The sequence below is a fragment of the Xiphophorus couchianus genome, chromosome 1 (assembly GCF_001444195.1).
Source record: "Xiphophorus couchianus chromosome 1, X_couchianus-1.0, whole genome shotgun sequence".
Lineage (NCBI taxonomy): Eukaryota > Metazoa > Chordata > Actinopteri > Cyprinodontiformes > Poeciliidae > Xiphophorus > Xiphophorus couchianus.
The window spans coordinates 14,407,985-14,426,430 of NC_040228.1; the positions used below are offsets into that span (position 1 = coordinate 14,407,985).

At 38.3% G+C, this 18,446-nt stretch overlaps 1 protein-coding gene across 1 annotated transcript; it reads right to left on the bottom strand.

Annotated features, from left to right (window-relative positions):
- Positions 1-1,313: 1,313 nt before the first annotated feature.
- Positions 1,314-16,179, bottom strand: LOC114148398 (voltage-dependent L-type calcium channel subunit beta-4-like). The gene is made up of 14 exons (XM_028023641.1): positions 15,955-16,179; positions 11,722-11,841; positions 11,468-11,590; positions 11,253-11,374; positions 10,978-11,030; positions 9,843-9,862; positions 9,574-9,654; positions 7,161-7,219; positions 6,873-6,973; positions 6,585-6,736; positions 6,010-6,105; positions 5,616-5,786; positions 5,480-5,527; positions 1,314-4,301 (listed from the first exon to the last, which is right to left on the bottom strand). Exons 1-13 carry the CDS (start codon positions 15,994-15,996, stop codon positions 5,498-5,500), a joined length of 1,170 nt encoding a protein of 389 aa, XP_027879442.1. The 5' UTR covers positions 15,997-16,179; the 3' UTR covers positions 1,314-4,301; positions 5,480-5,497.
- Positions 16,180-18,446: the final 2,267 nt, after the last annotated feature.

The window sequence follows — 18,446 nt, forward strand, 5'->3', positions numbered from 1 at the left end:
ACATGCCGATGTCGGTGATAATTATTGGCGTTTTGTCCCAGTGGGAAGAAGCAATTTGTTTTTGTTTGCAAACAGCCCCCTTCTTCAGATCTCCAGTGCTAAAACCTGTTTCTATTCCTGTTGTTGATCCTCAAACTGTGGGGAAACTATAGATGATGCAGCAAATCACTGCCATTGGTATCCACATCTGAGCTCCTTATTTAGGTTTTATTTAGACAACTTCTCTTCTTCACACTAAGAAGAGAAAGGAAAACTTAAACATTTCTTGTTTGCCTCTCAGACTTTGTGACACACTGAAATAACCCTACATCAAATCGTAATTTAATTAATTTTATAAAAAACAAAAAAAGAAAAACGTGAAGGGCGCTCTATTCATTACTGATATAGCAAACAATTGATTCTTTTATCTTTTTTACTGCTTAGAGAGAGTTGGAAAGAGTTGAAAATATAAAAAGGCAATCACTGAACTCTTTCTGACCCTTGTTTATTTACTGCAGCATAAATGCGTGTGGGATCACCCGATCCCCTCTGATGGGTGCAGAGAAACAGGTGGCTGTGAATAATAATCAGGTATAAAGTGACACCTTCCAGAGTGACCTGGCCAGATTGTATGTCCTTCATGGAGACACACAACCCTGCACATACACACAATTACTCACAAGGTCAGTTTTGAAATTTCCAATTAACCCAACAGGCTTGTTTTTATAAGCGAGAAAACCGGTGCACTCAGAAAGCAGAAGCTCCAGAAAGACACAACTCAGATCTGAAATCCAGACCTTGCTGTGAGCTTTCTAATCCACCTTATTCACACACCTCAAAACATTTTCAGTGGAAATAAAGAAGTACAAGGATATTAACGTCTGCTGATTGTATCCAGAATCTCATTCAGTCATGATGTCTCATGACAGACTGAAAAATTAAAAGCTTTGATGGGTTTTTTTTGGCTCGGCTCTTTATTCCCCACAACAGTCTGGAGGAGCCCCCGCATAACTATTAGCAAACTGTCTCTCTATATCTCACTCCACCTTAATATCACTCATGAACAGAATACCTAAGAAGGTATTTATTTATGTTATCGTACTTTGAGGCAAAGACCTAACCCCCAACCTGAGGGAGCCGTCATCTTTTTCCTGTTGAGACCCAGGGCCTCAGACTACCATCAACATTTAAAACCACGTTACATCAGGAAACCCGACCCAGGACAAGAGTATGGCTTCACTTCACTTAGTTTTCCTGCCTCCATAACTGCACATGCACGCCCTCTGCTGGGGGGATATGTGAATCTCTTTAAATAAAAGCACACCACGAAAGAATGTCATTGTAACATTTTTATTTACCCCCTCGTTCTCGTGTGGCGTTTACAGACACACACCAAGCACATTTCATCATCAAACAATGTCGGACGGCTTTCGTCCTGTTGTCTGAAACCAGCAGCGTTGTTGGGATCACAGCTGGGGGTACATACGGCAGACATTGAGTGCATTTATTGCATCAAAAAAAAAAAAAAAAGCATCCATATAAACAATAGCAGTGCAATTATACCCCACCCCAACCGAGGAGATATCTTGATAGTCTCAGCTTGTAGCTCATCAATACTAAACTTTATATTGCATCCAAAATTTAGGCCAATGAAATAAATAATAGTAATAAAAACATTGTGCTTTGGATATGGACAAAATAGTTTAGTTATAATAGAATCGTTCTGTAATACAACTCAAACAAATAAAAAAAAAAGAGGATCTGGTTTATCTAAGGTTTTATCCTAAGAAGGTCCTGTGCTCTCGGTGTTTTGTCAGGTGGAAGGTTTTAATCTCCAGCCTGATCTATTAGAAGTGTATGTCAGTCTCAGTGGAAGACATCTCTGGTCCTGGATAAAAAGTGCATCATATTAAAAACAGAGGATATCACAAATAAACACATGCTTTGTGAGCTGTGTACTGTGAAAAACAAAACAAAACAAAGAACAAAATACTTTTTGTTGGTCAGACTTAGCAACGTTTGCATGGAATTTAATACTAATCATTTACAGTATTTACAGCTTATCTTTTATAATGCATATGTAAGTGGTTATGTTGATTTGCTCATGTGAGGATGATCCTTGCAGCCCTTCTGATGCAACAGGAGTACAATCTGCCATGCACATACAATAGGTTATTTACACGAGTTTAGGTGAACATTGTTTCGTAATAATTTCGAAGCAGTTGTATTGAGATGGAAGTTAAGAACCATAAGGCGTCAAACAAACAAATGAGGCAAATTGGAGACAGACTGTACCACTGCATGGCTTGCAATTTCAGACTGAGATTCAGCTAAACATCTTCAGTAGTCACCACACTGTTTAATATCTGCCGTGCTTATTTTACATAAACATGTCAAAAATGAACAAAAGTATCCCTTCAGGAACTTTAAAATCTCACATGTACAAAAGTTAGCAGTCATTGGGCAAGTTTAGAGTTTGTTGTTTTTCAGTCACAGTTATTGGACTTGCTTGAATAACAGGATAATATATTATAGGATTAATAATATTTCAGGATTATTTATTTATGTTAACATACAAGTGCCCAGTGGGTGAGTATTAAAGTGTTATTTCTTTTAGAGTTTAATTTAAAAATGATTGAAGATTAAGATATGATAAAATCTTGGAGATTTTTTTTAAATGTCCAAAGCCATAGTTAAATGTTCTCACAATATTTAAGAGGAGAAACAGAGTTTGAGTAAAAATAAACAATGTACTCATTAATAGTAAAGACAGAAGTCTTTAATATCGATGCCCTTAAAGTCTGCCTTTAACTACATTAATTTTGAAAAGGAGATCGCTTTGCCTTGGATTTCTTGTCTGCAGTGAAGTTCACTTTGCAGAGCTGAAACTTTTAAGGACAGATAGTCTTCTAGATTAATCCACAGAACTGACACAAAGACATAAGTTTCAGACGAATTATTTAGCTTTAGTAAACACTATGCTGACTCTAAACTGGTCTAGACATGGATTTTGAAGCATTTTTATTCAGTTAGATAGATTTTGTATTTGAGGAATATGCCTGTGTTGCAAGCAGTTTTGCTTCGTATGTCTGAGCCATAGAACGACTTTGATGACCTATGAGCCAAAATGCTTAGTAATGTGGCACAGAGGCTGAAACAAGCAGTGAGGACGACAGCAATGGTCTTCAGTGCAATTGCTGTGCATAAAAATATCGTCAGCAGCAGCAGAATGAATTTGACTTCAACTGTCTGCACATTTTACCATAAGGACTCTTTCCTCACACACCAGATTTTACTTACATTCGCCAGCAGTGGCAAAGACGTAGAAAATGTGTGCTGTCAGTGTTTGTTATACATTATTTGCATAAAAGCTACATGTAGAGATATGCATTTGGTACACTGAGAGCAAATATATGAGAAACAGATAGTTGTATATACTGTTTTAGTACAAGAGCAGACAAAAAGAAGAATACTGAATAAACCAGGAGTGGAAAGTAAGGGGATAAAGAAAGACAAAATTGCAATTTTTCCCATGTGTTTCCATGCAAAAGTGATACTGCTATGACTGACAGGAGCAAATGTACTTTTAAGGAAGCATTTCAGTTAAACATTTAAAATGGCAGCTCACTTAAAGCTGCGGACATGGAAGACATACATAATAGATTTTCTGTCACTCCTTGCACCCGCAAGGAAGCAAGGTGAATCAGACATTAAACCTTAAGAGCCCTGCACTGGAAACCTGGTGATGTGCTAACAGCTTTTCTGTGCCAGTGGTATTATGGACTAATATACCTCAGCCCCTTAGATGTGTGATGCATCTCCAGTGAGAAATGAATCAGCCTTTGTGTGCTTCAGACAGCTACAGACACTCATGGGCTGGCTCATCTTTCATGGATATTAGGATTTTTTGTTTCTTTTCACCCGTCTGGATTGGAGAAAGTATTACATGGGAGGGTTGTTGGTAAGGAGATGAACAGTGACTGCGCTGTTTCCCCGGTTTCTGTAAACCGGTGCTTTTGCAGTGGCAGAAAGTGGCCCTGAGTTATCAGTTGACGTTGGGAGCAGGGATGTCTGGCCCCTGGGGCAGCAGTGAGGCTGCAGTTGGGTGCATCTTCCTCCCGATGTGGAATATTTCTCCTCCTATCCCAGCTCACCACACTTCTGCTCTTTCACCCTTTGCATGGACCCAGCTCTTCTCTCTGCTCCACATGTGGAGAAGGTGATGGCTGGCTTTGATGAGAGGAGGGACGCTGCTGCCCCCTGGTGGTCCCTGTTCTCCATGTCCTGACTGTTCTGACCCCAGCCGACAGCACAGGCTGCTCCTGCAGAAAAAGAAACGCACACAAATGTGCATGTTTAGAGAAATTCTTTAACTTTTCTTCTAGCTTTGATGAGATGACTACTCTCATTTGTCCCCATTTGCTTTCCACAAGTTTTTGTTAAGTAATGTTTTCTTAACTAAAAATGTTACTAAGGAATTTCTGAGGAGGAAAACAAATTACTCGATGAAAAATATTTTTAAGTAGGGTTTTGTGGAGAGGCAATCAATATTTAGTATCTTACATGCAGTGAATAATGATCTTGATTTAGATAAGAAATCATAGGGATTCAGTTGCAAAGCAGTTTTCTGCCATCTTAAATCCACTCCTGTCTAAAGTGTCAGGATCCTGGGTTGTTTTGGGATTTTTCTGGGTTTATATTTTTGATCATTTGTTGCCTGTGTTTGACTTTAGTTATTCTTTGTTTTAATAAAATCAACCTCCATTCTGTCTTACTTTAAGCCACTCTGTTCTTAGTTATTTTAGTGAGATAATGTTTATAGTTTCTGTCTCCCTGACTCTACCTACTCCCTGGCTCCCCGTGTGTTTACCTTTGTATTTTGTAAGTTGTTTTGAAACTATTAAAACTTATTTTATTATTTGTCTCCTGGATTCTGGCTTGCGTTTTGGTCTCCCACCAACAGTATAACAGAAAGTTTTATTTCGGTTCAATTAAACTGTTACTTTGCATCTGTTATAAATTCATAGCCTGACAGTTTTTGTGCAGCATAAACCTTTATTCTGGATTTTGGACATTTATAGTGAAACCACTTTTCTTTCCCCATGAAGACAGATGTCTAACAATCTGGACACAAAACAAGAATTTCTAGCATATTTTTCTTTTCCACGCCTGCACCCATTATAAAAACAAGACACAACAACTTCCTTCCTCTTGAAACACAGCAGTCTTTCCAGGATCCAATATGTCCTCTGTTTTCTGTGCCGTCAGAGAGAACATGCTCTTTCTGCAACACCTGGAGACTTCCTCCACAGTCTTATTTTCTATGTTCTAACCACAGCTGCCATCTTTATCAGATTTTTGATTACATCTCCACAGGACCCTATTTAAAAAAACATTTTTGTTTGGATGAATGAAATTATAAAATATAAATAAATAACACATGGTTTAACTCATAAAAACAACAACATTCAAACAAACAAAAACCTTATTATCTGCTCACCTGCATCCGAGGCTGGAATCATTCTATCAACTCTTGAGTCTCTGAAAACTGTTTTGGACAAAAAAGAAGAGAAGGTAAAGCTAATTAATGGAACCTTAATATAAGTTTAACATTTTACTTGGCTGTGTGTTTGTACCTGCTGGCTGGAGTTGGCTGAAGGTGGGGTGACCATATTTTGGTCCTGTAAGGGATTAACTGGGGCAGAACAAGGGAGATGTGTAGCTCGCCAGTAAATTTCCAGGTACTCCGCGAGGTGGTCGCAGGCTTCTTCCAGCTGATTCTCATCCAGGATTACGTCAAACATCTCCTGAAGAACCAAAAGCACAAAAAATACTTTCACAACTCTCTGTAGTTTTTGTTTTCCAATCGGAACTATCTGTATCCTTTCTCACATCAAACACTGGAACTAGTGATGGAAACTAATCTGTTGGATTGCTCATGTACATTTTGCTGTTTGCTTATTAATGTGTGCTGTACCTTTTTAAATAAAACAGATGGACTTAGATTGAAATTAAAACAGAGGGACATACAGGAGGACACTGAGCCAGCTTGTCCCCGGCCATCATCTGGACATTGAGGTGCTTGCTTTGGGACTTCCCTCGAGACTTTATCAGCCTCTGAAGAACCTGTAGGATGAATCAAAGACAATGATTGTTGTTGTTTTTTTTTTTTTTTTAGAAATACTGGTCTCACTAAATAAATTCCTTTAGTTTATTTCCATTTGATATTTAGCCTGAAAATCCAGAAATATTTTGTCTGCAGAGCTGTGGTGTGAGCAATCCCCCATATATTAATAAACTGTCTAAAACAGAGTAAACGTAAAAAAGTAAAAATGACTTCAGGAAAACAATTTTTAATGTAAAAGATTGAACGACTGGAGTCTAAATTAACAGACATGGTAAAAGAAACAAACAAAACAAAAAAAAAAAATTTAATGTAATACTGTAAATGAAAGCCTAAACTGTTTGACCTGATAAAATTGAAGCAGCTGACTGTTTGCTTCCATATTAAAACAGACTGGTTTGCTGTTGTGCCTTTTGAAAAAGGACCATAAACTTGTTTTGATTTATCCTTTTTTCCAAACATAATGCAGGCTTTACTGTACTTTGGGTGATGACACTTTAACATAGATGATGATGGGAGCCAGAGATGTTTTGAGGAGCTGGGCTGGATGGTTGATGGTATCTGCATCTAGGACGACCAGCTGAAGAGACTTTGCCAACTCAAAGATCCTCTCTATCTCACTCTGGACTTCAGCTGAGAGGAAACCAGAAAAAACAACATTTACTGGAATCTGTTTTTAACTCAAGAGTCAGTGGAGGTATCTATTCTTAGCGCTTATTGATCTTCATTCACCACCAAAAGATTGAAGGCATCTGTTCTCGTTATTTACCCAGACTAGAGCGAGTGTTGGATCTCTCCATTATGGCCTTCTTGTTCAGCACCGAGCGCTTTGCCAGGGACAGATCAGCGGTCACCCGTGTAATAGTGATCCTGAGGAAGGAGCGTCTTATCACATCTTATCTACTACTGCTCCATTTCAAAGGAGTGAAACTGTACTCTCAGGGAGCTAAAAATAATTCCTCATCATGCTGTATCCTACCCACCATGAAACGTGATAGGCAGAACACCACAATGAACTCAGACACAGTGTTTGTGCAGCAGAGACAGCCGTGCTCACCTGTCGACAAATCTGTGCTTTAGGAAGTCAAACAAGGCTTTCTGCATCATGTCAGTCACCTACGTGAAACAAAGTGCAAAGAAGTCAGAAAACAATTGCTATAATAGCACAATGAAGACACAAATGATCATATCTTCATCTGGTTTGTAAGGCTTTGTTCTCTTTCTCATTACAATGATGTTCCAGATCATTAGACCCTGGTACAAATATTGTTTTCACTGGACTATAAGTACATTCCTTGATTCTGTCTTTTAATTTTTAGGCTAGTAGGCCTGCTCAAGTAAAAATAATAATTGTCACTAAATGCGATTATTTTCTGAAGCTGTGAGAAATGGACCACTTGAGGCCCTGGGGCTGTTCTCAGTGGCATATAGAAGAAAAAAAAAAGACATTTAACCCAAAAAAACAATAACATCTACCCAACTAAAATGTGTTTTAGTTGAAAAAAAAAGTTTATGTAGTTAGTTACCATGGTAAGCTAATGTTAACAATGTGTGCTTATAAATAATTAAGCATGAGCTAAATGTATTTATCTGCATTTTATATAACTAAATAATATTACTACAATACATGTTTGAAAAACTTAATGAGATACAAATAGCCTAAAGCGTAAATGAACAGATTTTATTGTACTTACTAGAAAGTTTTGAAAAGTTTTGTGGCCACATTCACTTCAGCAATGAGTTTCACTGTCATTACCTTGAATCTCCACAAGCTTTAGCATTGATATGTTACGGATAATTAATGAATATTTAAACTAAAACAGGGACAAACCTAAAACTGTAATTCTAAAAAAAAATTTTTCAACATGACTTCATTCTGGATTTTTCTAAGGCGGCATCATCATGTTTGCACTGTCTAATTTCCAGCAGTTGGAGAAAATATCGATGGCTTTTAAATAGCATTGCTCTTCCATTCTGATGCAGAGAAATGAAGTGACCACAAGAGGGGATTCAGAGAGGAGAGAGAGGAGTTAATATGGAAGAGCATCAAGGAGTGGCAGCATGCAATATGTACAAGTGAGACAAAGCGGAGAGAATGAGAACAAGAGGCAGAGGGAGAGGGAGGCAAGTTGGTGTTCACCACCGGAGCATCCCCGAAGCACATCGCACCACTGCAATGCATAAATATTTCACACACATGCACACAAACACAGACGTCTTGGCATGCAGTGTGCGAGAGCACAGCGGCAAGATCAGGGCAGAGAGAAAACACAGAGGCTTAGAAACACACCACTCGCCTTGCATTTCAACATACACAGACTCATTCCATGCTGAAGGATTCAGAGGAGAGACCGCAATGTGTATTTGTAGGTTTAATACACAGTGCGGCTGTGATGTAATTTTCTAATATGAACTGAGTTAGGATATATGAGGAGACATATTGGTTTAGCTGATCCAAGAGGCGGCAGTCTTTGAAGAATGTGACTGCAATGTATAGTTTAGCTGTTCATTGGATAATTCTAGAAAAAAAAAAATCTCACTGGATCTGAAAGTCCAGTCCATTGTTGACTGAATAACATTCTAAAAGACTGAGCGCCAACACAATTGAATGTATTTGGTACATTTCTAGGGTTACAGTTATATTGATGTTCTGCAGACGATTTATGAACCTTTCCATACACTTACATAAAAGTGTATTTATTTTTTGGTACCCCAAACAATGCCTCTTCTTTAAATTTAACATGACAAATTATAAATCTTTTCTAGGTTGATCAGTGTCTAGAGAATTTTTAAATAGTAATCCACAATTTCCTATTTCCCCTGGGGAAAAATATTACAGAGGCCAATTTATGTAAACTACTCTACAAAATGGGAAAGACAACAGAACATAGTACTCAAATTGTGCAGATTGTCTGTCATTCTTTAGGTCGACAATGGCTACAAGAAAAGAGTCACTCTCAAAGTAAGTTAGTTGAGGGATTTGTTCTTTTATGGCAAGTGGCAATAAGTGGTTTCATAGTTGACAACTTCAAGAACTCGAAAACCTGAATTCTGGGAGATGGAGACCTTAACCTCACTTATATCTACAGTCAGAGAAACTATTTCCAAAACCTGTTTCTAGGTCGGTGACAGCAAAACCTCACAGGTTGATCCCATAAGTGTTTAAAACAATGCTTCAGGGCTGTTTCTCTAGTTTAGTAAGTATGCTTCACCTCCTATCTAAATGGAACATTTATGAGATGCAAAGTTACAAATGCCTGCGTATTTTTGTTTCGCTCACCATTTGTTTTAATCTGAATAAAGTATTTTGTAATAAAGGGAATAATGTGAACTGTAAAGTCAGTGTTGTAATAACTGCCCAACAGGGAGTCATTGACGTTGTAGCTTTGAAGTCTCAAGATGTCTTCCCTATTTCTCTGTAACAGCTTTTGCACAATGAAAGAAGATAACTCAGTGGGTAATTAACTCACTTCATAGCCTTTCAGTGAAGGGCCCACCAGCACCACGGGCCTCATGGAGGGAACCACGTCATAGGGAGGAACATGTTCCGTCTGCAGAGGTCACAAACGCAGGCAGGGGGTGGAGGACAGAAGAGCACAGAAACACTGAAGTGAATGGAAACACTCTCCAGGAGATAATTTGTTAAAAAATTGGATGGCTGTGCACTTAGCAGCAGAGTATGAACTGCAAAGTTAAAAATAAAATACAAAGAGACAAGGAAGGAAAAGGACAAACATACCTGTTTCTGCTTCTGTTTGGCTTTTAGGACAAATACAATTAACATTAAACATGGTTTATGAGAAGAAAAAAAAGCAGAGGATACAAAACTACAAGTAAATAAAATACCCAGAGAGTCCAGAGTTCAGTCAAAGGGTTCTTATGCATTATTCAACACTCAAATTCTCAACTGGATGGATGGATGGATGGATGGATGGATGGATGGATGGATGGATGGATGGATTTTACAGCCAGGTAAAAATATTAGGGTCCATGTATATTCCTAACTCCTCTTTACATACAATCATTAACATGAATGATAAAACAATATTGTAATGTAACCAACCAAAAACAGCAGAAAAGAACATTTCTGACCCAACAGTTGTTCCCTGCTAAATTGCCTAAATTCATGCAGGGTCACATATGGGAACAACAGAGAATGGGAACATTGTTGCTCAGCATCGTAAGGAGTTTGTCCTGTTTAAACCTCAGAAATGTAGTTTAAAAGTCCTAGCTTAGACATAATATTGGATTACCATATGAGTCTAGTAATGGATTCAAAGAGGATTCAAATGAACATAGACTTGTGATTGTATCAGATAATAGTTTATAAGCTCTGAACATGTCAAAATGGCTGCCAACATGGTCAGGACTAATCATCCAAGCAAGTTTATCTTTAAAGCAGATCACAAGATGCTAAAAGAAGTCTCCAAAAGTTCTAAAATGTCATCATGGGACCAGCAGGCTCTTCCTACTGTTGATATGAAGGTGAAATAATCAGTAAGAGATGGTCCGTTTACAGATCTATAATGTAAATATATATAGAGTCCTGTAGTTTTCTGTGAAGTTGCTGAGCGTAATTAAGTTGATCATTGGCCACAATTAGAAAATGGTTCTTAACCAAAAAAGTGACTTTTTACTAGTTTTTGTGAAATCTTTGTTTCACACAAACAAAGATTTTATCAAGTCCAGAGGATCCCAAAGCGCTTCACACTAGATTCAGTCAATTACATGAATGTTATTCTAAATGTTATTTCCTTTCTTTGGCATTATTTTAAAATGAGCCTTTTCACTACAGCATATATAAATCTGACCTGTGGGGATGACCAAGTTCCAGCAGACGAAAAACGAAACCCAGCTCTTCCAGTCCCTCTTACCTGCAGATGGAGGGGTGGACCTCCAGCCTCCCGATGATGCGTTCCCTCCTTTCCTGCAGAGCGACATAATGCAAAACTTTATTATGCGTGATGAATCCCCTCAGGAGGCAATTTGGAGAGCTCCGAAAAAAGCTCCACACATGAGCAAGAGTTATTTATAGCTTTAAAAAGTTTTCAGTGTGCACTGCAGAGGAAGCTGGTAAAAATCAGGGCAGAGAAACTCAGAAATACAGAGTGGCAGCAAACAAATCCATGAGGGCCGTGTGTGTTCTGACCTGGCAGCTGCTTTTTGTTCTTGTTTTATCCTCATGGCCTCCAGTTTCACTGGGCTCGGGATAAATGTAATGTCTGCTCCTTCTTTCACTAGCCGACCAATCCACCAGTCATTGTTATATTTCTGCAGGGAAGGAAATTGCACAATGGCTTAACATTATATCTAAAGATTAATTTACCGTGGATTGTTGTCATGTTGAGTTTTAATGTTTCCTACCTCTTTTATGTGCAGAAAGTCTTTGGTTTCAAAGTTGATAGCAGCACCTTGGACTGGACAATCTTCATCAAGGGCCCCACAGTAACTCACATTGGTTTTCACTGCAAATGCTACCGGCTTGGACTGTTGAGGACAAGTATATAAAGCAGTTTCCAGCAATCCTTTAGGGTCCATAGACGTAGAAGACTTAACATCAAAGTAGAGTTCTTGTACTACTGATTTTTAAGGGATTAACATAAATTTTAGCCTCTTACCTTGGCTCTTTCCAGCTGAAGCTGAGCCTGGCGCTCGGCTTCACGCCGAGACGCCTCCTGGTCTTCCTCCAGGGACAGGTCGGAATCAGAGGGTCGACTAGCGTAGGAATCGGCTGAACCCTTCAGACAGGCGAAAGGACAGGGAGAAAGAAAATGTTAAAAAAATAAAACTCTCGGAGGTGACCTGACGGAAGAGATGAACCCATTTCAAAATAACATCCGGAAGGAATTGTTTAGAATTTTATTAGAATAAAAGGAAAATAACAAATGTACCGCTTCACACAGATAATCCGTGTCCTCCATTCTTGTCCCATCGTATACCTGTCCCTGCACCTGCTTGTCCTTTCTTGTAGCTTTCCAAAGCAGCCCTTCCCGTGGGAACATGATGTTCATGAGTACCGCAACACTAACAACAGGCACAACCTTCCCTGTTTATTCGCTTCAACATGTGTTGGAGGAAAGCCAGTCTGCGCCCAAAAAGGTTGAGTGTAAAAAAACACTATTTGGCATTTTATAATTTTACTGTTTACAAAATGGTTTCAGTACAGAAATTCTTTTTGAGCCAATAAATAACCTTTCCAAGAAAAAATAAAGGATAATAGAAAGTGCTGGAGAGATCCTGAGATCTGTCCCTTTATATTGATTAAAAATTAAAACACTAACCTCACCTTACTCATCCTCTCACACCAACATCATATTTAGAAGTGAACAACCTCATAAAAAAGCCAAAGAAAGTATCTTAAAAGGTTTATTTGACCCTTTTCCTCATGGCTGGTTCACGTTGTGCCTCTTCCCTCCTGTTCAGCTGCAGCTCTTTGATATTGCCAAGTCCCCCAAAACAGGTTGAGCAAAAATCTAAAGCAAAGGATTTTGGAACTATTTATATATGAAAGCCATTTGTAGATGGCATAGAGTCCATGAGAAGAGAAAAAAGGGACTTTATTCAAGAAAAAAATGTTCTGCCTTGTTATTTTTGGCATGGTCCAAATCCTGAAGATCTGAAGGAAATCACCTCATCGTGCATCATTTTTACCTTGCATAAAAATGATGCATGAGTAAATCTCCTAAAACGCTTCATCTTGACCACTCTGTTTGTAACCATTAAAAGGATTTCCATCATATTTCTCCTTGAAGGTTTGACCACTTTCATCAGAAATGATTGATTTAGTTACAGCTAATAGCTTTCCTGGCATTTAGGCATATTCCTCAAACACTTATTTGAGGAGATGCCAAGGTTTTGAATAGGCCATTGCAGAAGTCTGCCCGGTCCATCCCAAAGCTGCTTTAGACGTATGTTTGAAATCATTGTTCAAGTGAAACAATCATGTTGAAGAATTTGTTTGTAGCACTCCTTTGTAACTCCACAAATATTGAATCATTACAGCTAGCAGAGAAATAGACCCACAGCATGATTCTGCTGCTAACATGCTTGACAGTTGGTACTGTGTTCTTAGCTTTAAAAGTATTTGTTTGTTTATTGATATTTATTGCCATTGTGGTCAAATAGTTCAATATTTATCTCAACTGAACATTTCAGATCAGCTTTAGGGATTTAATTTTGAAACAAGGACTTCTTTGTTGGTTGGCAACCTCTGCATCCACAGACGAGAGAAATTTGTGTCACATTAGACATGGTTGCACATCTGGAAAACCTTTTGTCTGAACTGATCGCCATTAACTCTGTAATTGGTTGAAACTTCCCCAAGTTGTGGAAATGTACAAATATAGTTTCTAGATCTTTAATGATTTCTTTGGATTTTCCATTTTTCTGAGGATCACAGGTGACAAATCCCCCCACCCCCACTCACTCAAAACAATCAGGTTCTTGTTGACAAGTTAAAAGTCTAGAGGATTCACAAAAACGTAGCTGAAAGTGTGAGCCTGAATTTTGAATTTTGACCTTGTGAATTAAATGAAAAATACAAAATGTTAAGAATAAACCCCCAATTATTTCATGAACAGCAAAATTAACTAAAATATAAAGGGTCATTGCTGGTGAATGATGCGTGTGTTTGTGTGTGTAATGTATGTGTTTCACAGACAAACATGTTCAGGTGAAAGTAGTTGATGAAATTACTTGATAAGTTGAAAGGAGAGAATTTGTCACACTAACCTACTTTGAACCTTAAAATTAGTCTTTTTCTGGTGCTTTAGCTCAGGTAATCAGGGGAGTTTTGCCTCAAAATCTAATTTCTATTTTCTTTCTTTGGCTTTGATATTCATGAGTATTTATTCATTTAGGACTGCTGTATCCATGGTTACTGAAAACATAGGTAAAAATGTGCCAGAAGTTTTAAAATAATTTCATTTTTGACTGTAGTAGCATACTTCTAAAACAATGCAGCATTAAATTTTGAATATATGATAAAAAAAAATCGTACAGAATTTCATTGGTTCCAAAATAAATCCAGCTTTTTACAGTGTTTTGTTGATTATGCGTGAAAACTTAAGTGTGTACATGTGCAAACAACACACAATAAATCTGGTTATGCTAATATTCCTGTATTCAGATGCATAGAGTATGCAAAGCCATGTGTATCAAAAACACATTGTGCATGTGTTGTTTGGCTGACAAATACCCAGCATGCATTCACATGTAAACAAAGCAAAAGCAACTCATCAACATTGTCTTGTTTATGTGCAAACAATGCGTCAACAATGCATCCAAGTTTCTAATGATCTGGTTTAATCACTTTTGGTCTTCCATACAAAGTGAAATTCAAATGCAGGTATACTTAATATAGTCTGTTTCTGCAGCAAATAGGCTTTAAAACGATGTGTAAAAGCAACATTACACATCACATTAGGCATTCAAAGCTTCAGCACATAGTCCACACAGGTAGAAATAAACACAATCGTTAGACTATTAAATGTTTTGCACAAAATTTAACATATACCAAGATGCTACATATGTTCAAGGGTTTTGAGACTATATTAATCATTCAGTCCACAGATATGTTACTTCCTGAGCTGTTAGAGGTTTTGAGGAAACATACTGATAATGAGAAAGCCCTCACATGCTGGAAGTCCCATCAGAGACTGAAACACGAGATGATGACATTGCAGCAGTTATAGATCTCCACCAGCAGAGAGCAGCACATTCATATCACTAACAAGTAAGGTAGACAGCGATGCATGTTTATTTCACAACACTGGCTGAGTTTGAGTTTAATTTAAAGACTTTGTAATGCAACAAGTAAAAATGGTGGTCAGACATATAAGTAAAATATATGTAATGACCCTTTGTTGTTGCTGAGTATCTATCCTAATTTTATGAAACACATGCAAAGCCGTAGGCTTAGCTGAAACACTGACAGAAACTGGAGCTTTAATAATGTAAAAAAAAAAAAAAAGAAGAAAAAAGCTACAGATAGTAAATTAAAACATGAGCTGACAAATTACAATACTGGCACATAAAGAAGACAAAAATTAGCAAAGCAATACGAATGGTACGGTCTTGAACAACCACAGTAAATTTAGAATAATTATTATGGCAATATATTAAAATAGCACTCACAAAAAACATAGAAAACGAAAAATAAGGTTAAGGATACACAAAATTACTAAAGCATAACATAATAATTATAAAACGTAGCTTTATGCCCCTTGTGACATCCAATGAGCATTCAAAAACAAAATAGTATTAAAAAAATAACTGAAAATATTATAATAAACAAATAAATACAGACAGACAAAGACACATATTTATCCCAAGGAAGTTGTAAATGTTCCAGCATATCAGCAAGCTGTACAATAGTGGTATATGCAATTTTATGCCTGCAATCTCTTTGAGTCCAGATGTACTGAGCCAAAGTGGGATAGGAACCACACTGCTCTCTGTTGACTCAAAACACATTCCTAGCTGAGAGATGGACTTTTAAAACAAACTATTGATCCAAATTGATGATGTTCAACAGATGGGCCGCCCAGTGAGTCGCAATCCCAGTGAAATGCTACATTTTAAGCTGAACACAGTAAGCATGACTAAACCAATCGCATGTGTTCAGTGCAGCATGTCAACATTGGGTGAAGAAAAGGAGGGAGGTGAAAGAGAGACACACGGGGGGGAGATGCAGGCAAAGTGACTGAACCCGTGCACACTTCTGTCGAAACAACGGCAAAGTCCCCTGAATGTCTCTGAGCAGCCATTTAGAAGACTCGTGGACGAAAAAGCTGAATTTGCATGCAGGGAGATTTTCCTCTACAAAAACGGAGGCAGCGTTAGGAGCGTACCTTGTTGATCAGTCCTGTAGCACTCGAGTCGGAGGCAGACATGATTCTGCTGCCAGTGCTCTCCTCTCCCCATGGCACAGAAAAACAGTGGAAACCTCCTCCCCTCCGGCCGTGGTTACAGTGAGGGAGGGAGGCAAAAGGAAGGGAGGCGCGCTCAGGATAAGTGCTTCACAGCCATTGCTGTGCTGCCTCAATACTCATTTCCCATAGAAAATTAATGCTCTGACTGCAGCACTGTTTTGTGTACACCCATGCACACTGTTGGAAATGTCTACATCCTTAATATGTCAGAAAAATAAAGTCTCCTCATATTTCTATTGCGCAAGTTACTCCATCATACCTTAGATTTTACAAAAGCACCATAACCCTTAAGGTTCAGATGGAGTTGAATCATTTCTACACCAGAAGGTCAACAGATGCTTAGTACTTGCATGAGGAAAAGGCAGGCTTGTATCTGAATTATGCCATTGAAATACAAGGTACTTCAAAATATTTTGTGTGGGAAAAACAATGAAACTACCTCAAAAATGAAAAAATTCAACAAAAGTAAAGTAGAAGAGTTCAACACAATGAGAAAGAAATAATGTTTTCCATCATGATTTAATGGAACCAACTGTTTATGCATTCCTCGGGTTTTCAAGGAGTTTGTTCTAGAGTTTTAGTGCTTAGAAACTAAATGCTTCGTCTCCTTGTTTAGTTTTAGTTTTGAAGACACTGAGTGAAATCGTATTTAAAGACCTGAAGGGCCTACATGGTTCATACCTGACAAGCAGCTCTGAAAGGTTTTTAGGCTTGAGGACAGTCACTGCTTTATAAACCAAAATCAAGATTTACTTTTCACCACTGACTCCAGGTAGACAGTTTTAAGTGAGTCAAGGCAGTGGCTGAAAGATTGACCTGACATCATCCATTTTCCTGGTGTGGGTAATGATCCTGGCAGCTATATTTTGGATGAGCTGCAGCTGCCTGATTGATTTTTTAAAATGATCTTTCAGTGAGATCTGTGATACAGTAACTTACCCACAGAACATGTCAACCAGTAATAAACTTAAAGGTCATATGTTTTGGTATGAGTACACATGACACCTGTAGATGTTTTTCCTGATTTGTGATTTTTAGTCTTATTGAGTCAAATCAATGATTTTAGTCTTTTCTTTATTAATTTGGAGAAATTTTGCATCATCCGCATGTAATGTGTTGAAATAGAAACATGAAGTCATGTCATCAGAGTTCATATGTAAAGTATATTTCTTTATCAAATATAGTTATTGGATAAAAATTGGTCCCAGATGGATCCTTGAGGAACATTTATCTGCTTTGGTTAACACAAAGCCCTGCTCAGCAAGATAAACTGGCCCATTCTTGTAAAATTATTCCCAATCTACCAGTCAGTGTGTACTCACTGATATCCACTAATACCATCTAAAGATCATTTAGATGCGACAGTGTTAAGGTCTATTATCTTTTAAATCTTTACCAATATTCTACAGGAAGCAGAGCGACAAAATGCTTCAGAAACAAACTGTGGATCCAGTTCAAGGTTAGTGACTCATTTTTATAGGATGGAAAATAAAATAAGCTAGGTTTAATGAGATGGGTGAGGATACGCAAACAGGGACTCGTGGAGAGCAAGCTGTCTGCCTGCCCTCCAACATCCTACTGACAAAAAGGTGATGTGTAAGTCTACAAATCAGAAATGCGGTGGTGAGTCAGCAAACAGCCATGTTGAGTCCATCAGCAGTCGTAATAAGCCAGCAGAGAGGTATCCATTAAGGAAAACAGCCTTAAAGTTCCAGGCTGCCTGGCCCAGGCTGCATGCTCGTCTGGACGCCTCAGGCACTGAGAGACCCTCCGCTTTGGGGTCCATGCTGGAAAAAATACACTCCTGCAGAGGCTCTAACCCTCATTCAACTTTGAATACTTGTGAATTAAGTGCACTCTAGCAAGGCTTTTAGTAGAAAATATCTCAGGGCGATACATTTCTGTGTGGCTTTTCAAAATTAAAGGGAAGCGAGCAGGCAAGCATTCACGCACACACACACACACGCACACACACACACACACACACGCACCCCCGCCCACCCCCCTACACAGCAGCAGCAGCACATTATTATTGCAACAACTCCCAGATCCCTCTGGACCAGAGATGATATGTTGGCTATATTTTCATCATTAGTGTATCAGTATGCACAAGGCAGCAGGCAGTGGCCAGCAGAGGCAAAAATAGAATGAATACAAAGGAAAAACAGAAAGTGGAGCAACACAGATTTGAAACACAAGTGATTGTTTTTTCTTTTTAATTTATCTACCTGTCTGCTAATTATTCCAAGTATTTTCAGCTATTTACGATGAGTGAAAATAGTGGCAATGCTACAGCTAATTTATTAGAACAGAGGATGACAGATTTGCAGGAGATCTTTCCCTTTTTTGTGTGTTTTGTCTTTGCTGTTCACTGATTCTAAATATAGCTCTCCTCTGCTTTACTTACACTC

Coding starts and splice junctions, on each gene's coding strand:
- LOC114148398 (XM_028023641.1), bottom strand. CDS start 15,996: ATGTCTGCCTCCGACTCGAGTGCTACAGGACTGATCAACAAG. Junction 11,375..11,467: donor ACTTTCTGCACATAAAAGAG/GTAGGAAACATT, acceptor CCTTCCCTGCAG/AAATATAACAATGACTGGTG. Junction 9,655..9,842: donor CCAAACAGAAGCAGAAACAG/GTATGTTTGTCC, acceptor TGACCTCTGCAG/ACGGAACATGTTCCTCCCTA.